Source organism: Polypterus senegalus, chromosome 7 (assembly GCF_016835505.1).
Source record: "Polypterus senegalus isolate Bchr_013 chromosome 7, ASM1683550v1, whole genome shotgun sequence".
Classification (NCBI taxonomy): Eukaryota; Metazoa; Chordata; class Cladistia; order Polypteriformes; family Polypteridae; genus Polypterus; species Polypterus senegalus.
In genome coordinates, this window is record NC_053160.1 from 18,978,477 (window position 1) to 19,002,240 (window position 23,764).

The following is a 23,764-nucleotide window of genomic DNA, read 5'->3' on the forward strand; positions in this document are numbered from 1 at the left end:
GCATTTTAGGAGTTACCTGGCTTTCTAGACCAATCCTGTATGTATGGAAACAGCCCAACTGATAAAATATAGATGGTTATCAGCCCTTTTTTGAGAGTTTTTTGGGCATACTTTAAGAAAGAATTAAAGAAAGTTAGAAAAGGGAGAATTTACTGAAATTTTGGTGACCTGGTGGACACGACTACCAATCCATTAGCTAGTTCTCCACAAATCTTTTGAAAGCTATTGCTTAACTAATATAAAATCTTCTGCATTCAGCACAATTGGTGAAATCTAATGTGATTATGTGTGGTGCTGAACCAGAGATTTATTGGGGCAGTAGTTGTAGTCTATTGCACTCATAGCCTTGTCCGGTATCAACAGAACATTAAAAACCCATTTGGCTACTTTGTTTCAAACACCAATTCTATTAGCACATGTACTGTTAATTAATAGAACACTAATCAGTGTGAGCAGGCAGTTGCTAATTGTTCTTTGATTACACTGCACTTAATGAAATTAAGCATACTACAGCACATCCAGCTCTAGCTAAAGTGTTCAGTTATGCTATGAGAAAAGGCGGGTGAGAAGAGATTACAGAAAAGCAAAATGATCCCTCACTCTCAGTACATTTTCACTAATGACTTAAAAATGACATAAGTGGAGAAAATGCAGCAGAGATGCTGGTAAATACTTGTTGGTCCAAAATTGTACCTATTTATTTTACAGTTATGAAAACAAATTACATTCAGAATTTTCTCTAGTGGGAATAAAAGAAAATGCATGTATGGAATGGCAGTGTGCCATGCTCATGTTGTAGTGATAAGAAACTCTGCTGCAATATATTATTTCTTCTGGAGGATCAGGGGAGGTTTTATGTTAATTGCTTGTTAGCATTTTGCAAAATTAAGGGGATCTAAATATGGCAAGAGTTCAGTAGTTCTTGGTCTCCTGCAGAAAAACAGAAACTCCACTTAGCTTCCTAAAACTTCCTTATTCAGCTTGGAATAAAAGCCCAGTTGCAACTCATGCTTCTCGTCAATAGAATCAGCCAGTGTAATAGTAAATATCTCGCTTTTCTTTGTCAGCTCCTGACAGCTGCTCTGTGGCACCAGCAATAGCAACAGATCTCCCACCAAGGCAGAACATCTGCTCTGAGTCCATTTGCCGCGGGCCCCTCAAGGTAGAATGGATTTTTAATACCCAGGCTCCCAATAAAGATGTTTGTTTTGCATACATCTCAGAGTTTGTTTTCTCAGCTCCCTTTGCTTGTTGGATAGCCTGCAGGGTAAGAGACAATGCACATCTGTACACAGTCACATCTGGGAAGTCACACTGAGTCGATATATTACCTCAAAGAAAAAATACAGCAGTGGTACTAGTAACATGGCAGCTTTCTATGCATAAGAGAGTGAATGATTTGATAAAAAGTAGTAGTTTTTAAAAAATGTTTTGGCTGTTCCTTTCATAAGATAACTTTAAAACGTGTTATGGTGTTGCCCATGTTTTCGCCTCGTTTGTGACGCTGCACAACTCTATAGGCACGTAATACAGCACAATGTAAACTGATTGTGTTTTACTTCATTTCCAATAAAAGGCATGATTATCATTTAAAATGTGTATGCTGCATATTTTCGGAACAGAGACATAAACCATAAATGTTTTTCTGCATTCTGCAAATCTGCACTCACATGTACCTAGCCAAATTAGAGTCACCATTCAACCTACCCTACATGTCAGTTGTAGATAGAAAGGGAACTGGAATACCTGGAGAAAAAGCATGTTAAAACAGAGGAGAAATATGTACACTCCAAACTGACAGTACCCAGGCTGAGGCTCAAACTGAATACTCTGGAGCTATAAGATTGCAAAACTAACCAATGTTCCACTGTCCTACACAATTCCATCCAGTCATTTTTCCAGATCCAGTTAATTTAGGTTTATGGTTATTGGTAGCTAACAACTACCTTAGAAGCACTGGGGTATAATAAAACAACTAACCCAGAATGGGAATACCAGAAAATGACAGCACTGAATTACCCTGTACATGTTGAAATGTAAGAGTAACTTATTACTAGAGATTGAGCCTGCCACTGTGGTTTTCAGGCAATATCTTCAGTTACTAGGCCAAACGACACCATGCCTTACTTTATGATGTACCATTGATGACAAATGTCATCACAAAGCATGCACCAGACAATGCAATGATGTATATTTAAATATTTAAAACATGATTGCCATTTACACTGGGGCCCAATTACACTGTTTGTCGTTTTACTCTATATGGACTCATCCTCATTGAACCCTTTAGTAATGTACTTTACATGTACTATTCAAAACAGTTTATTTTTATACAGGTGAAACAGTTCATTGAGGGCTATAGATTAATTCAGTGGTGGGAAATGAACCTGTGACCTTGGTGTCTTCTTAGTCACTAGGCTACACTGCCTGTCAAGCTAAAGAAAAGGAAAAAAAAATCACTTTTTTCACTGCTGTTTATACCTCAAAGAATGGCAGTATGACTTGTGAGGTCCATGTGTGATGCTGTCATTTTTCTTTAAAATTGTATTCTAAGGTGGTGACATCTGTCTTGTAATGCTGCATATCCAAATGAATGTGAAAGTCTATCTCTGAGACTGTAAGATTGTAAAAAGTGTCATGTTCATGGACCAGGTCATACATTAACATCTAGTTTACCTGGTCACCTTGGTGTCAGAGTCTGGTAAGACTTCTCAGTATTTAACAGTAGTTGCACATACTGTATAGCCAATAGATTGTATGGGATAAATATGTTAGCAGTTTTAATTGAATGGAATATATATTATATGTTTGTGTTTGAGGAGTTTAAATAGATGTACATTCTATCCAAGCATTTGTAATTTAGAAAAAAGTAGCTCATTGAAGGGTAAAGGTTTGTATCAGAGATAGACATGAGAAACATTACATTTTTGCTAATTACATAAAATTACTATTCTGGTCTGCTTTTCCTTCAAACTTTATTACTTAAATGACTGAGGTAATTATTTCATTTAAGTTCATAGCAAATTTGCAAGAGTGCTTTCCTTCTGCATTTGTAATTTATTAGTTCTTTGGAGTTTCTTGATTTTGCCGTCCTCACTTGGTTTGCAAGAATAAAAGAGACCTGAGAAATAGAAGAGCAGCTGAGTCTGTAATCAGGAGGAAGGAGCCTTTGTTCCCAGCACCGAACAAGACAGCAACAGGAAGTCTCATCTTAATAGTAAAACAGATACTTTAACTGGAACTCACAGAATGTGTTCAGTACATAAAGGTACGGATATGAAATATATTTGATGTTGATCGAAAAAGCTGATTTGAGATGTTGTTTTCTTTTTGGACTTAGTTGGTTTCACATGAATGTTGAAGGTTTATATGCTAAAGCCTGCTAGGGCACATCAAGCCAAACCAGAAGCATTATTCCACTAAACATATATTATTCAATTTCTGCTTGCAAATACATTATTTAATATAATTATTCTAGTCTTCAGTAATTTTGTAATGTTTTTACCTCTCCAAGAATCCGAGGAACATGCTGCAGCCATCATGGATGCTAGGAATTGTTTTATTTGTTTTAGTGTTTGAACCAGGGAACAATCTTTAGTTTATCCCAATTATTAGAAGAACGTACATTTTCAAATGATGCATCCCTCTTCGAGTAGAATAATCTACTACATAAGTTGATCTTACAGTAATACGTATTTATAAATCTGGGAATTGTGGTATATACCATACTGTTATCACATTTACAGAAAAGAAAAGTTAAAGAAAAATCACAGTTCATCTTTCAAAGTTTGATAGACAATACAGTAAAGCAGATTGCTAAGGACTAATCAAAAGTCTTTACCAAGAAACAACAGAGGTTTTAGCCCTAGAGATGTAGAGAAGTAAAAACAGAACAAACGTAGTATGTCTGGAAATAGAGCTCAAGTCGGCGCACTGCTATTATAACTATTACACTACTGTTTACCGCAAAATTGTCAGAAACTGGGAATTGTATAGCGAGGGAGGTCTTGACTGGCAACGGAACCAACTGAAACAGTAGAGCATGACAATCATGAGGTGTGATCATTTAACAAAATGTGGTCAAGCAGAAACAATGATAATTTTGTACACATTTTATTTTAGTACAAAATGAAACAAACCTTCGTCCCTTTTGCGTTTGTTGGCTTCAGTGCTGGAGGTGGTGATTCCTAGGATTCCACTGATTGAATAGGAAGATCCTGCTGAGTCACTTGTTACAGACGACACCTGAGTCGCTGAAACTGTGGATGCTGCAGCAAAAAGACAAAAGAGTGCAGAATCAACAACCTGCTTTTTATGTGTAATACAAGGTTGAAAATGAAATGTCATTCAGAATCAACCCTAACCTTGAATTTAAGGCGCAAACCCTCCCTTTTTCAGTATTTTTAGCTTGAGGTTAATCCAGAATAGTGTGGTGGAGAGCTGCAACCTGTCTCTGCAGAAGCAATCTTTATAAAGCCTAGTGGAGGAAATGGTCTTTTAGCAATCTTCCACACCCAGAATGATACAGAGACCAAAAGTATGAAAAATTTACATTGTTAACAAATTTAAACACACAGGGAGGGATATACCAAACTGCACATAAATAAACCACCGTGCATATACAAAAGAGAGGACACAAGATGATGAAAATAAGGAAAATGACTCAATAGCATTTAAAAACTGAAAAGAGGAAGATTGTTTTTTTATTCCAAAAGAAAGCTTATATATTTGTTTAGCACTCAGTTTATAATAGACAACATATATATATATTATATAATATATATATTATACTATATATATAATATACATATATATATGCAGTATATATAAAAGTTTTATTTTTCTGTGCGTATAATGTGTCATTCTTTGTAGTGATGACCTGTGATACACTGACCTACAGCTGCATGTTTTTTTTATTTTAATCTTTTGTTCATTGCCCCTTAGAAATAACTGTTTTTAAAGAAAATCATTAAAATGAAGATGTACATATCCCACATTTGTATCTGTGCACTATTTTACAGTGACACCCAGCATCTTTATGTATTGTCAGAGAACAGATTTTGCCTTGTGTTGCTGCATGCTACTTTTGCTTAATTAATGGATTAGTGGGAGACCAGCACACATGCACAAGTAACTATTTTTTTCTTTATTGAAATGTAATTTTTTTTCTAAGTGATGTTAGTTTGTCATTGGTGGAACATATGTATCATTTTCAGTATCACATGTTAAAGCAGTATACATCTTCATTTTAATAATAAGCTCTTTTGGATGCTAATAATTTAAAAGGTTGAAAAGGCGAAATCTTCTTGTTTCTTTGGCACTACATTCCTAGGCAAGAGAGTATTCTTTGATAGTTGTCAATGTGAAAGAAATGTGAACTCCATGAATACTCCTCTCTGACTGGGCATGAAAACCCCCTGACACATTCAGAAAGGTGTCTGCATTGCACCAGATGCTGCTGGGATCTGCTTAGTTGGCTTGTGATCATTAACTGGACAATGCTGATAAGAAAGTGGAAGACTAGGTAGATGTAAAACTGTCATTTTTAAATTTATTGTTAATTTAGTTGTGCAGTCTTCACAAAAGTTTCAATATTTATTCAATACATCAAATATTGAATCTGAGTTTTATTGTGATCTGCATTGTGCATGTCATGCAATAGCAGCCTGCAGTATATCTAACTAGAAATTTCCAAACGAATTCAGAATAATCTGATTGTAACAGTCACAATGTTCCTTTATCTTATATTGTTTTTAGAGGTCATATTGAAATTAATATACTATAATATAGGACAAATAAATACAGGGAATTGTTAAATTATTGTTTCAAGCATAACCTAGCAAAACAAAATGAATTAATGGAAGATGATGTTAGAATTGTTTATGAATCTAGAGCCATCCAGATTTGCTGTTCTCATTCATGCTTTATGGTTTCCTACATGAATTATTATGGTGTACAATGAATGTTCTTACTTAGTGTGGTTTAAAGAACCATTCATTACTGACCTCAATTGCCAAAAACAAATATTTAGTAATAGGTCATTCAATATTAAATTTTTCCTAGAGTAGCAATACAAGAAACTGACCCGTCTTTCTAAAAATGAATGTGATCTTGCTTGGCTTGAAATTAAAAATCTGACTTGCTTTACAGAAACTCTAAAAGTTAACTTTACATATTCAGGTCATCACATATCCTTGCTGAAGGAAATTCAGTTAAATTAGCGACCTACACATATTCTGATCATGAAGATGACAAATAAATGAAAAAAGGCTATTCTAATGGAGAAGTTATCATCTTATGGTGTTGAAATAGTCATGCTTCTTGCTATCCACTTCATTCCACATTAACGAAGCGTTACTTTGTAACACCTGTGACAACAGTATCATGTGAGCTCATATTCTTTAAAGTAGGATTTAAAATAGATTAGAGCATTAGACATTACTTCATCCTTGAAATACCTCAAGCTGTTATGCCTGAATTACTCAAACAAAGATATACTAGCTGATGTTTTAGAAACTAATTTATAGAATATGCCTGACCCACAGTGTCGAAAATGTTTATTCTTAATATAATAATTCATATTAGTAGCATATCTGTGCTCAGTAGCCCACATTCATAAATAATAAAACCATTATTGTGATCCCTTTGATAGCAGTTATATAACCGTATGTAGTATACTGTATAACCATGTTTACTGCAGCACACTGAAATTGGTATCACCAAGCAAATGTGTCAGGTCTGCTTATTGATGTTTTCAGAAATGTTTATTAAGACATTGTGGATTTTTTCTCTCAAAAACTATTTTAGAGTGCATAAATTGCAAACATTTCTACATATGAAATATAAAACAAGAGGTGTTTGGAAGTAGCAAAAATCTGTAGACCTTTTAATTTTCTACAACTTTTGACCTTTGAAATATTTATTTGAAGATGATCTCTTTGGTCAAAAGAAAAATTGTATTTAATAAACTTAAAATTCCCATAAACGAATTTTTTTGGAAAATCAAGTTGTTTAAACACTTCAGAATTATCGGAAAATTGCCAAATTTGATTGGGGTTGTTTCTTCATGTGGTATATGTGCCACCGTTGTACATCTGACATGTATATAAGAAATCTTTGTCTGCTTTTTTTTTACTGTTGTTTTCTTGCAGTGATTGGTTTTATTTTCATTTTTGAAATATTTTATGATCATGGTTATGACATCAGCATTTTTCCTGGTCTACACCATTTTGTTGATAGAAGCAACAGTTATTACTGATAGCATGTCATAATACCACGTGGCTTAAGAACTTTAAGACCACATAGGAGACCTTCCACAAAAGACTACCACTCAAGTAACTATAAAAAAAATAGTGAAACAATTCTGTTTTTAACTTTGTTCAGTTTTGACTTTTTTAGTTAATAGTTTGATTCCAGTGGAAAGACATTGCAATTCTCCTTATATATATCCTGTTCCTAAACCCTGGAATAAAATGATTATGCATGTTTGTTGCTCTCACAGTTAAAACCCACCTGAAACTGCCTTTCTGTCTAATATGATCATCAAAATATAGTGATACAGACCTGACAACAGAAATGGTCAATTCACAAATTTAAATAGCTTGAAAATGGAGCATGCTAAAAAATTCCCTAGCATTCCCCAGGTGATCATTAAAAGGTTGTGGGGGCCCAATTACTAAAGGCTTTATTTATGCTGTGCATTTTAGGAAGGTCTGCATCTTGGGATGAAAGTGTATACTGTACTTTGTTATGTGATGCATTAACTGAGGAAAAATCTAAAATCAAATATCTAAGATTTTGTTACATTAAACTCTTTGTGAGCAAGCTGTTAGTGTAAGAAGCTTTTAAAGGCAGTTAACATTATTATTTTCTGTTTGGAAAATGTTACATTAGTTGGAGGAACACAAACATGTGCCAAACATTTAAATATTCTTTAAATTCAGGTCTTCTCAAAGGTTCACAAGCATTAAGTGATGAGGCAATGCTGATGGGTTTTAATGGACGCAAAAACACATTCATTTCTACTTACTGGCTAATGGTGCAGAAAATGTCATGAATAAGTATGCAGTTTTCTTGATTTATTGCTTTAATTATCTGACATTCTGTAAGCTTACCATTCGTGGGCTTCCCTTTATTTTAAAACTTGATATTTTAATTTTCATTCTTAACAGAAATAAAATCTAGCTATCATAATAATGTTCACAATTTAAAATACTGTACATTTCCTTTACATTCACAAATTTAAAATTGAAATGAAAACTTTCTGTACTATACATATGGTAATCGGTGGTTCTGATTTTTCACTATAAATCAATTTAAGATTAATGTATAATTTACCCCTTGTCTGATTTTGAGTCTCCTTTATTTATATATTCATCTTTTTAACTATTAAATTGTTGTGATATAGAGAAAAAATCATAATTGCACAAATAATATGTGAACAGCACAGTGATTAACTATCTATGTTGCTTTACATATCCGAGGACCTAGGTTCCTGGCCAGCGTACCTGTGTGTGGAAGTTTCATGTTCTTGCCATATTCACTTTGTTTTTCTGTGTGTAATCCTGTTTCATCTCAAATCTAAAAGAAGTGCATTATTTTAAGGGTATTGTTCATATTAAATTGGTTTGGTTTAAGTGAGTATTACCTGCAATAGTCTGATTTACTGCCAAGAATTGGTTTGTATTGTGTTCCTTCTGCTGTCAAATTGATTATGTTTATCTAAAACCCCAAAATGGTACAATAGTTCCAGAATAGTGAGGAACTGGTAACGATCTGCAGATCAGGCTACATTTTCTGAGTTCACTGAATATTATAACATTATGACAAAGTCATTACTGCCAACTTTCTCAACTGTTTGTGTTTGCAATTATTAACATTCATCTGCTTTCCCTAAATAGGCTGCTCAGTCAGCATGCTATTTATTATTTTTTTATTTTATTGTATATAATTTAAGTGTTTATTGTAATTGCTGTCATTCTGGATTTGCTCTTGTACTGGTGGCCATTTTGTAACTAGCAACTCAATCCTGTAGATTCCATGTGACATCAGGAAGTTGCTCATTGTGATACCACAACCTGAAAGGAAGCAACACTCCACTTCTTATGTCCAATATTAACAATTGTTAAAAAATCTTTTGTGGTTCCAGCTAGTATGTTCTCAAAGGTTTTATGGATATATGACTTTTCATGCTAACAATTTTGACTTTAAGTTTTGTTAATGTTTCGGGCTTTAGTATTCTGGTTTGTCTTGTTTTTTTTTTTCCATGCTTATGACCTTTGCATGTGTAAAGGTTTTTGATTCAGTCCTTCCATCTCCTGATCCTGCCTAAAAAAAAAAACCAAAACAAATGTATATATATTCTAATAACCCATGTAAATGTACTTCCTCTTAATTTTCACCTGTGTCCTCAATAACATAATTCACTTTCTAACTGTCTCTTTCATATTCTTGGAGGTCCTCTGTAGAACTTATTTTAGCTCTTTGTCATTCTGGTAGTAATCTTTTTCCCATTCACATCTTTATTTAGAACACTGTTTAAGCTCCCAGGTTACAAATTACTATATTTAATTTTGTTTTCTATATTAAAAAAAAGCTCTGAATGACCGACATCCCTCTGTGTACATGTGAACAGAAAAGAGCGAAGCGGAATCTTTGCAACCTAAAATAATAAAATATCTTTGAAACAATTTTAAATATTTGATGACAAACATGGACTAGTGAGTTAATGGTTAATCTGGTCATTGATATTCAAGAGACAAGAAGGTAAATACTTGGAATTGAGTGGTGTCTGCTTTACATCTTAATTATATCAATTTATTTATTTCAGTTCCAAATTTTTCTTTTGAAAATGTTTTGATATAGTAATTCTCTAAAAAGTAAAGGTTGATTAATTCATTGATCCAGTATAATTTTTAATTTTAATTAACTTCAATTCACCCTAAAGCTGCATCTCTAAGTTTTAACCAGTGCTTGTATATTGATTTCAACATTTTAAAAATGTCAATTTTACACCATTTTAAATAGAGTTCATCAAACCATTCATTAAAATGAACCCATCTGTCTATTTTAGAACATACATTATTGAATTTTATGTTGAAGAGTGGATACACAGCACAATCCGGTGCAAATCAGTCCATCACTGGGCACACCCATACATATAATAACCAGGCTTGTTTTCACTCGGCCATTTTAGACTAACTTACTATCATATCCTGGTATGGTATGTCTAAAGTAAAAATAAGTTGGAGAAATATAAAAACAGATATGAGGAGAATAAACATTGGTGGGCATTACTGTCACTTTGTAGACAACTACTTCTCTTGTCATGATTCAGTATTGGTTCTTATTTTGTCAAACTGAAAAAGACTGACTTGATTAAGTGAAGGCTTAAAATAATATGTGTTATCAACATTAAACAAAGTGGACAAGTTAATATACAGGAAAGATAGACTCTGGAAAATGAAAAAATGCTTCCATCACATTTAACTTCAACTTCTCGATACAAATCCATTCTGCCCTGCACTACTGTCTTATCTGATAAATACATTTAAACTTTGATATTTTTGGACAATCAATGTGAGCCTAATCTGAATAACCAAAAAATATTGTTACCTTTAAAGGATATGTTGTAAAGTATGTGACAGGCAGTGTAGCTTAGTTAAAACCAGACTTTTAAAAATTAAACTTTGTGGTTCAGTTTTTCTGTCCAACACACTGTGTGACCCTAACTAAAGGCACTGCCTGTCCTGAAACTTGAAAAAAAAATACATTCAAGTACATTAGATGCATCAATGTTTGTAAAATGCCTTGAAATGGGGTTTGATATAGAAATGGTGCCACTGAAAATTGCAGTTGTTTAAAATGTGATCAACTTAATGCTGTAATGTTGGGTCATCAGACACGAGCAAGGACACTGACAGATTGGAACGTCTCAGAAGAAACTTCTTCATAGGAAAGAATACCACAGTGAAACAAAGAGAGCACTTCTACATGTCAGTGTGGGAAGACGACCTAATAGAAAACAACAAGCCCTGTTAGTACAAATTGTGTCCCAAAGGTTAAACCTCTAAAGAGTTTAACTGAATAGAAAACAGTTTTGGCAACATGAGATGAAGATAGATTCCTCCTAGTACGCTAGAGAGCATTTTCCCATTATATGGCATGGGTGCCTTGATGAGAGAGAAGAGGGGCGCTGTGGATGTTTTTTCATGCTTGTAGGTGGCAGTAGAGAGACGCAGCCCACATATTACAAGAGAGCAGGACACTTGGGAGATAACTATTGTCACAACCGTGTGCATGGGAGGCAGCTAAAGGGCTTGAGTGAAGGCAGTTCTGAGGCATGCCGGGATGTGGCAGAGTGCACTGACTCTTTTTCTCACTTCCCTGTAGACCATTCCTGGGAGACTCCACCTGGCTCTCTTGACATCACTTCCGGGACCGAACCAATGGAAACAGACCTTACCAGCTCCGGCCCCCCTGATGTCACGTCTGGGCCTGATCCAATGAGTGATGAACACTTGCCCGATCCTTATGACCTCACTTCCTGTCTTCCCCCTTGAAAGCCTGCCCTTTTTCCCTTTTCCCTCAGTCTTTTCTTGGACTAGTTGTATGCACTTCAGTGCTGTATCTTTATAAAAAGAACACTTTTGCAGCCAGGAAACGAGATTATACGGGTGTCTGCCCCAAACCTTTCCTTGAGTATGTCTCAACTTTGTGACACTATGTATCCCCATACAAACTCAGTGAGTTGCATTGTAGTATTGTACAGCTTTCTCAGAGATGGTACAGGACTTCAAGAGTGTTCTGGACATTAATTTATTCTAAATTAAAATCTATTTACTCAACTTGTTTTTTCAAACTGAGTTACAGATCACAATGGTACAATTGATTTCATACTTGTATGATGTGATTATTGGAATGTTAAGTGACTTCATCAAGATCACACAGTGATTTTATGGTCTGGCAACCTTGTGATATACAGTAAAGCATATCTTGAATTCTAGGCTTTTCTGCCAGCTGAATCATTTCTGATCTCATCTAGATAACGTGTGCTTCTGCATATTCCCTTCCCCTTTACACAATGATTTCCCAGGGAGGGTGACTTGAACCCTCTCTGTCTACCGTTGATGTTATATCACCTATGAAATAACACATCTAGCTTCACCCTTCAAGAATCAGATGAAACCAAATGGACCATTTGTACTACTGTACTTGCTTTTGTTAGCCCTTAGTCTCTTGTATTATTTGTTCACAAAAATGTAGTATCTTGTACAGCAGTGGCAGTTCTTTATTATTTTTATTATTATTGTTCTTACCTATACTGTGCGTGGAGGCGGAGACTTGCTGGTTTGGGGGCTGTTGTACCTTTGTTCTTATGATCCTAAAAATACATCACATAAAAGAAGAGATAAGTTCAAATACTGGTGTATTTATATTTCATAATAAATAACAATGAAACACATGAAGATATCATACTACATTTCTATATCTAACTCTTAGTATCAAATGCAATAAAGACAGACTTCTAGCTCAGTTGATAATTACTTTGGCATAACAATGTGATGTTGCTTATATAACAGCAACTTGAAGTTAAACTTTCACAGCAGTGACTTGAATGTTAATGGCAGTCATATGAAATTGCAGCTATTTTTCTTCCTAAATTACTAGCATTATTCAGTGATATACATTGGCACTATGACATCTGTGAGTTCATTGCTTGCTAACTTAAGAAATACAGTATACTGTATGTGATCCAAAAGGTAGATCTTAATGTCTGACTTCATCCTTTATTTTAGAGGAAAAAGAAAGCATTAGAGTGAAGGTATTGCATGTACTTCTAAATAAAGCAGAAATCATTTTAAAAGTCACATCCGCAAATATTTTACAACATGCTGTAAAACATGATGTATATACTTAACAGTATGCATACAAAGTCTGTGTGATTATATGTGTATATGGACCAAATGGATCATTCTTATTAGTGTACTACCTTTTTTAGCCCCTTAGTCTCCTATATTATTTGCAACCAAACATGTTGTATCAATCAGAAAGTTTTTGTGCATGCAAAGTCTGAACCTGAAAGGGATTTTCTACAGCAATGATTTTATAAGTAGCTAAAGCTTAGTGCCTCTTTTTTCTAGAATTTGTGTTGTCTAGATTATGCTTCTTGTTTAGAAAACATTTAACACAGATGTCCAAACTACAAAATCAGTTATCATGCTATTAGGATGAGTCCGCCTACAGGGACGAAGTGGAACGGCTGACAGCATGGTGCACTGACAAAAACCTACTCCTGAACACAATTAAGACCAAGGAGCTCGTTGTGGACTTCAGGAAAAAGAAAATGGACATCAGACCACTTTACATCAGCGGGGACTGTGTGGAGAGAGTGTCAGACTTCCGCTTCTTGGGAGTCCACATCATGGAAGACCTGTCCTAGAGTGAGAACACAGCTGAGCTGGTAAAGAAAGCTCAGCAGAGACTATTTCCTGAGAGTCCTCAGGAAAAATAACATCCCCCAAAAACTGCTGGTGTCCTTCTATCACTGCTCTATTGAGAGTATCCTGTGCTGCTGCCTCTGCGTGTGGTTTTCCAGCTGCACAACAGCGCAGAGGAAAACACTTCAGTGGATCGTAAATACTGCCCAGCAGATCATCGGCTGTTCTTTACCCTCTCTGGATGAACTGCAAAGCTCTCGCAGACTCAGGAAAACAGATAACATCTTGAAAGACTCCTTACACCCCGCTCATGACATGTTCCAACTGTTGCCATCAGGCAAAAGATATAGGAGCATCAAAACAAAGACAAATATGTCAGAGGGGGACATTTTTTGTACACTGGGTGGTTTCATTAGGCTCCCATTGTTGGGACTGGGGGTGAGAAGTTAAAAGGCTATCTGCTGGATGTAGGTATTTGCTGTATTGCAAAGGAGTCACCACTTTGAAGTTTTTGACTGGTTGAGATTACAAACAATACCAAGTTGTGATAACAGAACTGCTCCTTCCTTAGAGGATGTCTGTATTTACCTGACTTGGAAATTAACATGTTTGACAATATTGGCTTCTAATCAACAGATTTGTACTCATTAATGGCTGGTAACAATACATTTTGTTAACTTGTGTTTTCATTAATTGTTAAACCCAGGAAATTTAGATGTGCCATTGTTTAATCCAATTGTCCAGAACTGATAATGGCAGGGACTGAAGGAGATTTAAACTTCTGGGCAGGAGAAGGCAGTGAAAGGGACAGTCCAAGACACTTGGACAGAGCACAGGGGCTCGTAGGCAGACGAGGGTACCTGGCTGGCATGACGTGAGGCACAAGGACGGCAACAATTACTTCCAGGGAGGAAGAGGCAGCTCCACAAGGAGACGCCGGTTGTGGGTCCAGCGAGAGAGGGAAGCTGCATGAAAGGACCAAGCAAAGTTGGCAGATGAGAAATGAGGCATGCCTAGGTCAAAATAACACAAGGAGCCCAGACTGGAAAAAATAAAGGGATGATGAAGAGATGCTGACAGGAATTCAACCATTTGACACAACTTCTGTTGGGAAACGAGAGCCCAGTGAACAGAGTGCATCGGTGGACAGTTGAACGATTAAGTGTTGGGGTTAGGGTGGACTCTGCACCACTAAAGGTTGTATCCTCCAATTCTTGTTTTTAACAGACTTTTAGAGTGTGGACTGTGTGCTTTCCTTTTTTTAAAAAAAAGGAATTTCTTATCCTTTTGTAATTATATTTATTTATATTTTGACACCGCAGGGACTGCACCTAATTTAGTTGTATTTGTTACAATGACAATAAAGATATTCTGATTCTGATATTCTGCTATTATTGAATTCCTAAAGCTAGAGAATGATACGCCTTCAAATATTCATTCTTTCCTAATCAGCATGTACCAAGTGTCTAGTGTGATATCTCTTGAGCATGATCAAATAATGGACAAATTAGACTTTAATAATGGCTAGCCCAGAAGGATAAGAGTAATAAGGAACAGGTAATAAAAACTCAAGGGCCAGAGCCTGAAGTTAAAAAAGCCAGTTTCCAAAACCAAAATGTTGGGGAAAAATCAACATCAGGATAATAAAGCTAAAAGATTGAAAACAGAAAGTAAATCGGCCTCTTCCTAACAGAATCTTACACAAGGAGGCAGTGTTGGGTTTATATTATCCAACAACCTGGACAGCATATGCTATATGTCATCATCTTTAATTCAGTAACATGCTGATGATGATACTTGGTCACACAAACAGACACAGAAGTTTTTCTAATAACACTATAATGGCACTTAGAATGGCTGCCACCATGGCAGAAACACGTTTTAAAAAAACTGGTGCCACAATGAAGAAAAACAAAAAAAAATAAACTGGAATATTTCAAAGTAATATTAAAACCTATATATTTTATGAATATTAAAAACAACTCCTGCCAAGGGGAGAACTTCAGGTACACATATATTGCTTGGAAGAAAAATGGTGATGAAAATTGTTTATAGAGAAAGGAAGGACATGGATATCTTTTGCTGATACCCAGAAAGGTCTTTGGGTCCATGACTCTTCTAATATATAAAGTAATATGTCCAAGAGCATTGTCATCTCCAAACTAAAGTATGTACTTCATATTCTATGTCATCAATGTCAACAAGAGGAGGAGGAGGAGTGGTAGAAGGCTTTAAATATTTAGTCAACTCAAGTTTATTATAAGTTGTATATACTATAATGGAATTCTTACTTGCATATCTCCTCTGACAGTTGACAAAAATATAACAGAAAAAATAAATACAAGTTTACATATTATGCAAGATAAATACCTATATTAAACATGTTTTTGGAAAACATGGTACTAAATAAATTCTAAATAAATAAATACTAAATATTTATATACACTGAGAATTATAACTGTTCAGGAACCTTATGACTTGAGGGTCGATGCTTCCCTGAATCTACTGATGGCCCTATTCCATTTGCCATAAGGGAGGAGTCAGAAAAGCAGCAGTGCAGGATGGCTGAGGTCTTTAATTATGTTGTTTGTATTTCCAAGCCAGAAAGTGTTATGTGTGTCCTGAAGAGAAGGAAGCTAGCTGGGTGAAGCCTGAAATACACATGCTTCTATCAAGGCAATGAAATATGGGATGTATTTGAAAATGATTGATTAAGGCCAGCTTGACAGAAAAAAAATGGACCATTCCATTTAAAAACAGAGTACAGCCCAATATATCTCAGATTTCATTTCTGGATGGTGACCTCTGATAGATGTTCTACCTCATGAGAGACATCTTTCAACCCACTCTAAAATCCAGAACTGTTTTGCATCTCTGAGCAAAGAATAGTCTGGCAGAAGTTCCAGTGTTCAACAGGTTGTTCCATGCTACTTTTCAATTTAGTTTAAGTTGAACCAAGTGCTTGGAAAGGCCAGGGACTGAGGAAATTGTACATTCAAACTGAAGTAAAAGTGACTTGTACATATATAAGCACTTAGATGATGATAAGCCAGAAGTAAACCTCTTTCCAGCTAGTGACATTAACAAAACAGTGTATGTATTTTCCTAAACCTTAATTGACATATTCATTTTGACAGTTACTTTCTGAATAGAAAACATTTGTAAGGGTTAATTGTATTCCCATCTTATCACAAGAGTAGTTGCAAAATCATGAAATGAGTTGTGGGCATCTGTCTGAAATAATGGATCTTGAAAGACCATGGAAATATTTGGAAAATCATAAGTGTTATTAGTTTAGATAACCTTTATTAACCCCATGAGGAAATTCAAATGCATACAGCAGCAGAAACTTAACAAACTGGAATACAGACTCACAGGACAAATAATACAGCCAATCGCTCAATCGATAAATAGATAATAAATAAATAGAAATAAACTTAATGAGTACATCTTGTGAAAGCACTGAAGTACTGATAGCAGGCTTCTTGGTGCACCATAGTGGAATGAGCCTGTAGCTAAAAGTGTTCCAAGAGAGCGCCGCCTGGAGGGGATGGAGAGGATTTTTCAGGATAGCATCCCAGTTTGCCATGATTCTCTTTTCCAGAACAGCTTCCAGTGTGTCCAGGGTTTATCCTATGATGGAGCAGGCATTCCTGATAAGTTTGTTCAAGCATTGTGATTCTTTTGTGCTCAGGTTGCATCCCCAGGAGAACATCACACTAGCCAATATGGACTGGTAGAACATTTCCAGCAGCTTGCTACACACATGAAAAGACCTGAGTCTCCTTAGGATGTTTATTTAATTTATTTAAATAAATACCATATGTCAATACATTCTTTTGCATGGGTAGGTTTCTTAACCAGAATATTGTAGGAACCTATCCACAATAACCAGAATAAATGTATGGCCTTTTTTAGGCAGGATCTGAAATACATTCTAAGGTGATATCTTTACAAGCCCAATTTGGACGTGGCAACCAGTGGGAGTTAATAAATCTATTAGGGATTGAAAGGGTGAGCTGAAATCTTGACTGTTTGTTATGGTGTGCCCTGCTGATATGACCTGATAAACTATAGTGCAACAGTGTTGTCTGAGATAAAGATCTAACCAGTGAAGTAGTGCTTGGAGTACTGTTTGATATACAGGTTTGGATTCTCATTTGATGAATTACATATTAGTGTTTTGGCTCTGCTCATTGAATAGAATTTTCTTAGTTAAAAGTGTTTTCCAGTTCCATTCTGATTTGATTACAACTAACTTCTCTGATTTGAAAACCCCATTGTCTGATCTCTCATTCTTTAAGAAAAACAATTCTCTTTATTTTGTTTCTGAAGTAAATATGCATGTCCTGGTCATCTTCATAGCTGGTTTAGTAATGAAGATGGCTAGTGGGCATCTGCAGTGCAAGTTTTCAGACCATTTCACTTTTTCCAGTGACTGACACAACATAGTTACTGGGAATTTTAAGGACTTATGTAGTGGTTTGGAAATTATATAGAGTGAAGTTCTGCTTAGATTAACAGGGTTAAAATCAAACATATCACAGGGCCAGGTAACATTTGTCTTAAATGGCATAAGGGGTTAATGAGCTTATACAGTGCCTATAAAAAGTATTCCTCTTAGAGGTTTTCACATTTTATTAATATAACATTCAATCACAGTGACATTAGAGCGCTTTTTGGTCAACAAAAAAAGACTCTTTAATGTCAAAGTGAAAACAGACTTTTACAAAGTGGTCTACATTAATTAAAATGCAAAATACAAAATAATTGATTGGATAAGTATTCCCCCCTTTAATATAACACACCTAAATTATCACTGGTGCAGCCAATGGTTTTAGAAGTCACATAATTAGTTCAGTGGGGATGACCTGTAGTCTGGAGGTTTCAAATGATTGTAGAATAAATATACCTGTATCTAAAAGCAAAATTGGTTTAAACACAATAAGAAAATGATTGCTATGTGCATACAGTTTTTAGGTGATGTTAAAAGTAGTAGCCCTGGGATATCAGTGCTGGAGCTGATGCAAATTTAAGTAATGCAAATATAAATTATATTGATAAGAATTTAAGTGATAATCTGGTTATGTCTGAGATGATACTAAACAATATTGTAAATTAGCTGAATCATTCCAAATTGACCTGGACAGAACTCGGCTTGGAAACATTTGCCACAGATAAAACTTAATTTAAGTAAATGCAAAGTAATATGACTTAAAAGTATAACAAACTCTTCAAACTCTAAATCCAGGCAGTGTGCAGAAATATTTAAGATGGTTATATAGCCTGATATGTACGGAAGCTCTGAACCGCACAGTGAAGAAAATTATGGGATAACCCTTATCTCGTATGTATATGAGTTATTTTCACGTACGTACGAGATATTTTCACGTACGTATGAGATGTTTTCACATACGTACGAGATAAACTGTGTGCTTCAGGGCTTCCTAATTACAACTCCTTCGTGGATTTAACGATCTGGGCTTGAACGCATAATCTGCTATTATAAACTTGTCAATATCCATTTCTGTGGTCTGTAACTGTGTGAGGAAAACACCAGACTGTTAAGTGATATGTTCTGTTTCCAGAAAATGATGTACAGTAGCACGCGATGGCATATGGTGTTCATCTGAATGTATGCGGCAAACATGCAGTATTGGCCAGTGCGACCTTAAAGTAAGTGGTAGGCACGAGATAGTAAATTGTACGCACCAAATTGTTTCCCAGGAAGAAAAAAAACACCATATCTCCTCAGGTGCTCCGTACGAGTGTGGAGACGAATACCTGTAAACATAAAGTACGTAACTAAACCCTTACCCTCCCACAAGCCTAATCTTAACCATAGTGTAATGGGATATGCGATGGGCATTTTGTGACGTACGTCACAGGTATTGCAAGCTGCTGTTAAACCCATCTCCAACCATCCCACATTCCTTTAATAAATAAAAGTCCACCCATCTGCTTTTTTAAATCACTGCGCTACAAGCACTGGAAGTGACGTCAAACTGAAGCGCCATGGCCTTGGTAAGGTCGTAATTAGGATGTAATATATTTTAATCTAAGTTTATCTCATACGTATGTGAAAACATCTCGTATGTACGTGTGAGTATCTCGCACGTACGAGTTACTTTCACGTACGTACGAGATACTTTCACGTGAGTACAAGATGTTTTCACGTACTTACGAGATACTTTCAAGTACGTACAAGATAAGGGTTATCCCATAATTTTTTTCACTGTGTGGTTCAGAGCTTCCATAGATATGTGGAGTAAAAGTCAAGGAAGGTTATACTTGAGGTACTGTATATGCCACACTTGTGAGACCTCCTTTGGAATACCATACGCACTTTTGCACTTCCTGTTGCAAAAAAATACATAGTAGCACTCAAAAGTCCAAAGAAATGCGGCCAGGCTGATTCCCTAACTAAAAGGTTAGAGCTATGAGGAAAGACACTTTTTCTTTCTAAGCAAACATAATACATAGAGGTGACATGATTGAAACAAATGTATATGTAAAAATTATGTTATACATGTAAACTGGTTACAGTACTCTGGTCCTACATTAATCAGAATTTTATTGAAAAATCTGTTAGAAATGTTTATGTTTTGTCATTTGTTCAACTAAATATATATACTGTAGTTGTGAAGACAGAACATTATGGTCTACAGTTCCCCAACTTAGAAATTAGGCTGCACTGCTTTTCTGGCTTAAAACAATTTCTTTAATTTAAAGCAGCTTTATTATGAGTTTTCTTATATATTAGCAATCTAAAGTGGCAGCTAAATTAGTGAACTATGTAAAAATCGGGATTTGTTCCTGCGTTGTGCTCTGTGTTGGCTGGGATTGTCTCCAGCAGACCCCCGTGACCCTGTGTTAAGATATAGCGGGTTGGATGATGACTGGCTGACTGTCTGACTATACAGCAAAAGGGAAGGAAATGACTAAAAAGTGTGGAAAGTAATGGAAATGGAAAATATAGCAATAAGGTTAAAATAACTGTATCCTTTCTCTATTGCTTTACTTTCTTTGTGTTATGATCACCTGAAATTTTCCAAAAAAAGTTCTGATGGACTAATTTTAGTAATTTTATTAAATCTAGGGAAAAGATATAAGGGACTTTACAAAACAGTAGTTAGATGTTGATTAAGACAAATCATAGTAAGTTCAAAGATTGCTTGTCACTTTCAAAGGGAGTGTGCTAAATTCAAAGTCAAACTAAACAGCAGTCAATACTAAAAATTACTAACAAGTTTTTTGCATATTTTATAATGTGAATGTCAAGATATCAACTGTCACATAACATGTGCATCATGTGCTTGGCAACAAGTGGTATCCTAGCAAGCCGAATCTTCAAAATGGCTGTGATCATGCTTTTCAGGCATTATTTTGATTTGCTCTCTTTAAATAAGTTAAGTGTTTTTGGTGAGTAAATAATAAAAAAGACAACTATATACTCTCTACCTAGTTATTTCATTCCCTTAGAGCCAACTTTATGGTTAATAATTTCTAATATCCAACATATCCGTTTCATTGTACAGTATTGGAAAAGAATAAACATGGGTGAAGTTTCACCTGTATCTGAAATCATTGAGATAGGACTGCACCCACCCTGTTCTAAGTCACAGGTACTTCTAGTTCGAATTGCCAAGGGTGTCATAAAAGAAGGGCAGAGCAGCAAATGTGCTTAAGTTTGCTGACAGTGTCCTGGGCATCCCTGGTTCACACACATTGTCAGATTTTCAGTAGAAGAGATAATAATGCAAATTATTTTTAAGGAAACAACTGTGGTAGCTCAGAAAGCTAATAAAACAGTGAACTTGTTTTGAGAGAATTGGACACGAGGCATTTATTTCCTAGCACATTGTTGAGTATAAATGTAATTTCTGGCAGGAAATCTGGTAACCTAAATGTAAAAAGGATGATTAATGAAACTCACACTTTTTTAATGTAATGTATAGTTTTCTTAACTGGGAAAGAATCTCACAAACATGGATGATATGTTTGTCCAAAGTAGGATGGAAAATAATCATTAATATATACCAAAACATAAATTCCTAAAAGATCTTAGAATCAATCATTTAAAAATGGCTAAAAAAAACTGCCGGAGCACAGGCTAGGCCAAGTGGCTTTACCAAATACAGTACTTGTAATGCTCGTGTGATGAGTTAAAAGTCATTTTACATTCTTCCCACCTCTTGATATGGATTAGATTGTAAGCATTTCACAATTATAGTTTTGTAAATGCTTTTAAATGATTTGTTTGTTTTGGGAATCACATGACATGAGTTTCAAAAGTGACCTGCTCCTCCACAGTAAAGGCACAAACACCATTAAATTCTGCACCACTGTTCACTAAAATTAATCCTCAGTTTATCCAGTTTCATTGTTGTATCTGATTCTTTGCCATCAGACTGGGATTTAACAACATGTACTGTTGTGACCAAGTTCTGTCTCTTATGTTTGATAATTAAGTACCTAATTTAAGTTCTACTAATTGTTGATCAGTTGTTGTTAATTTAGATACGTGCCTATAACTGGACAGCTGCACAAGTTTTTTTTTTTTTGCAAAAGCCATTGTTCATTTTCCAACAAAGCATTAAGATTTTAATACCATATGCAGGTGCGTCAAACTCCAGGCCTGGAGGGCTGCAGTGGCTGCAGGTTTTCATTCTAACCCTTTCGTAATAAGTGAGCAGTTTTCACTGCTAATTATCTTCTTTTCTTTAGCCCAGTTTTTGAAGATTCAGTCCCCTGAATTAATTCTTGTCTTCCTTAAATGACAGACAAACAGAAATGGTACGTGAAACCAGCCCACAGATGACCAATTAAACTGGGGATTCAAACTCCAACCAGTTTCTTAATGAGATGCTGATTCTTGCTGTTAATTAAGCCTGTCATTTAATTCCATCGCTTGTTGCTGCTTTCATTCTGCCACAGCAGACATTTCCAAAACTGTTTATTTTCTGTTTTACTGAGACTTTCACCTTTCTTTATTTTCAGCTATTGTGTGATGGGCACAGGTTAGCTGGTCATGTGGCGGCTTGTTTCGTGTCTCATTATTGTTTGGCTGCTAATTATGGAAAAAGAAACAACAAAGAGGTCTGAGTCACGTCAATTAAAACAAAGGCAAAAGAAGTTAATTAGCAGCAAAAACTGATCACTAATTAAGGAGATGGTTAGAAGGAAAACCTGCACCCACTGCGGCCCTCCAGGACTGGAGTTCGACACCCCTGCTTTACAGTGGCTACTATGGACTGATAAGACATTTCCAGCAGATTGTTGCACCCATCAAAAGATCTGATATATGTCACATAGCATGCACATTGCTGGTATATTATTAGTTTGGTTCGTATTTCATTTGAAATTTTGTTACTAGGTACTGAGGAAAACTGAAGAACTTAGCTATTCTATACTGTTTTCCAAATAAATTAAGTGTAAATGTTTTTTAAATAGCAACAAAAAATATTTCTTACAAAATGTGCCTTCATTCCAACATCATGTGTGCTAAAGCTATAAAGTGTAGAGTGGTGGCTCTGAGGCTACGGATCTGTGCTGGTATCCCTAAGGTTGCCGGTTTGAATCCTCATCACTGCCAAAAAGAGATCCTACTCTGCTGGGCCCTTGAGCAAGGCCCTTAACCTTCAATTGCTCCAGGGGCGCTGTACAATGGCTGACCCTGCGCTCTGACCCCAAGGGGTATGCAAAAACCAAGTAATTTCCTTTGGGATTAATAAAGTAAAAAAAAAAAATGTGTGCATTATAAGTCACCTAGAAACAACACATACAGCTGTGCTTGTTTTTAAAAAGTCTTACTCCGCCTTGCATATTCTAGAAATAAATATTGGTGTTGAAAGAACCAATGAAGTTGCCCAATGAACGTATCTTCCACAGATGTTCACTTGATTCTGCTAAATGATTGGTGTAGTAAGAGGCTTTCATTAACATCTGTAGATGGAGTGTTCAGTAATGGATAAGAGTAGCATAATTTAAGTGTTGGTATTAATGTTTAGTATTCATGCAAGAAAAAAATTACTTATTTAAAACACAACACCAGTAGACTGCATCATTAAAGTGCATGAAAGACAAAAATATTATGATAAGTTAATGCAGTGGATGCCATCACATTATTTTACAATTCTCAGCCATCCTGTGGAAAAAAGGGACTTAGCTGACTATCCTAAATGTCCTCATTTGTCTAAGGCAAACAAAACTCTTCTTCATCTCAGTTATTTTATTACAAGTTCTCAGGTTACCTCTGAAATTATGTCAAATTCTTTTGATTAAAAATGTTGTGGTTAGCATTTCTCCCTCAACTTTAGAAAACT

At 35.6% G+C, this 23,764-nt stretch overlaps 1 protein-coding gene across 4 annotated transcripts in view; it reads right to left on the reverse strand.

Moving 5' to 3' along the window:
* Positions 1 to 23,764, reverse strand: part of pax5 (paired box 5) — a 252,687-nt gene that overhangs the window by 176,640 nt on the left and 52,283 nt on the right. For all 4 annotated transcript variants that reach the window (XM_039758290.1, XM_039758292.1, XM_039758291.1 and 1 more), the window contains exons 4-5: positions 12,318 to 12,382; positions 4,140 to 4,268 (exon numbers count right to left, since the gene is read on the reverse strand). In XM_039758290.1, the coding sequence (XP_039614224.1) occupies positions 4,140 to 4,268; positions 12,318 to 12,382 (194 nt within the window). The remainder of the gene's footprint in view (positions 1 to 4,139; positions 4,269 to 12,317; positions 12,383 to 23,764) is intronic.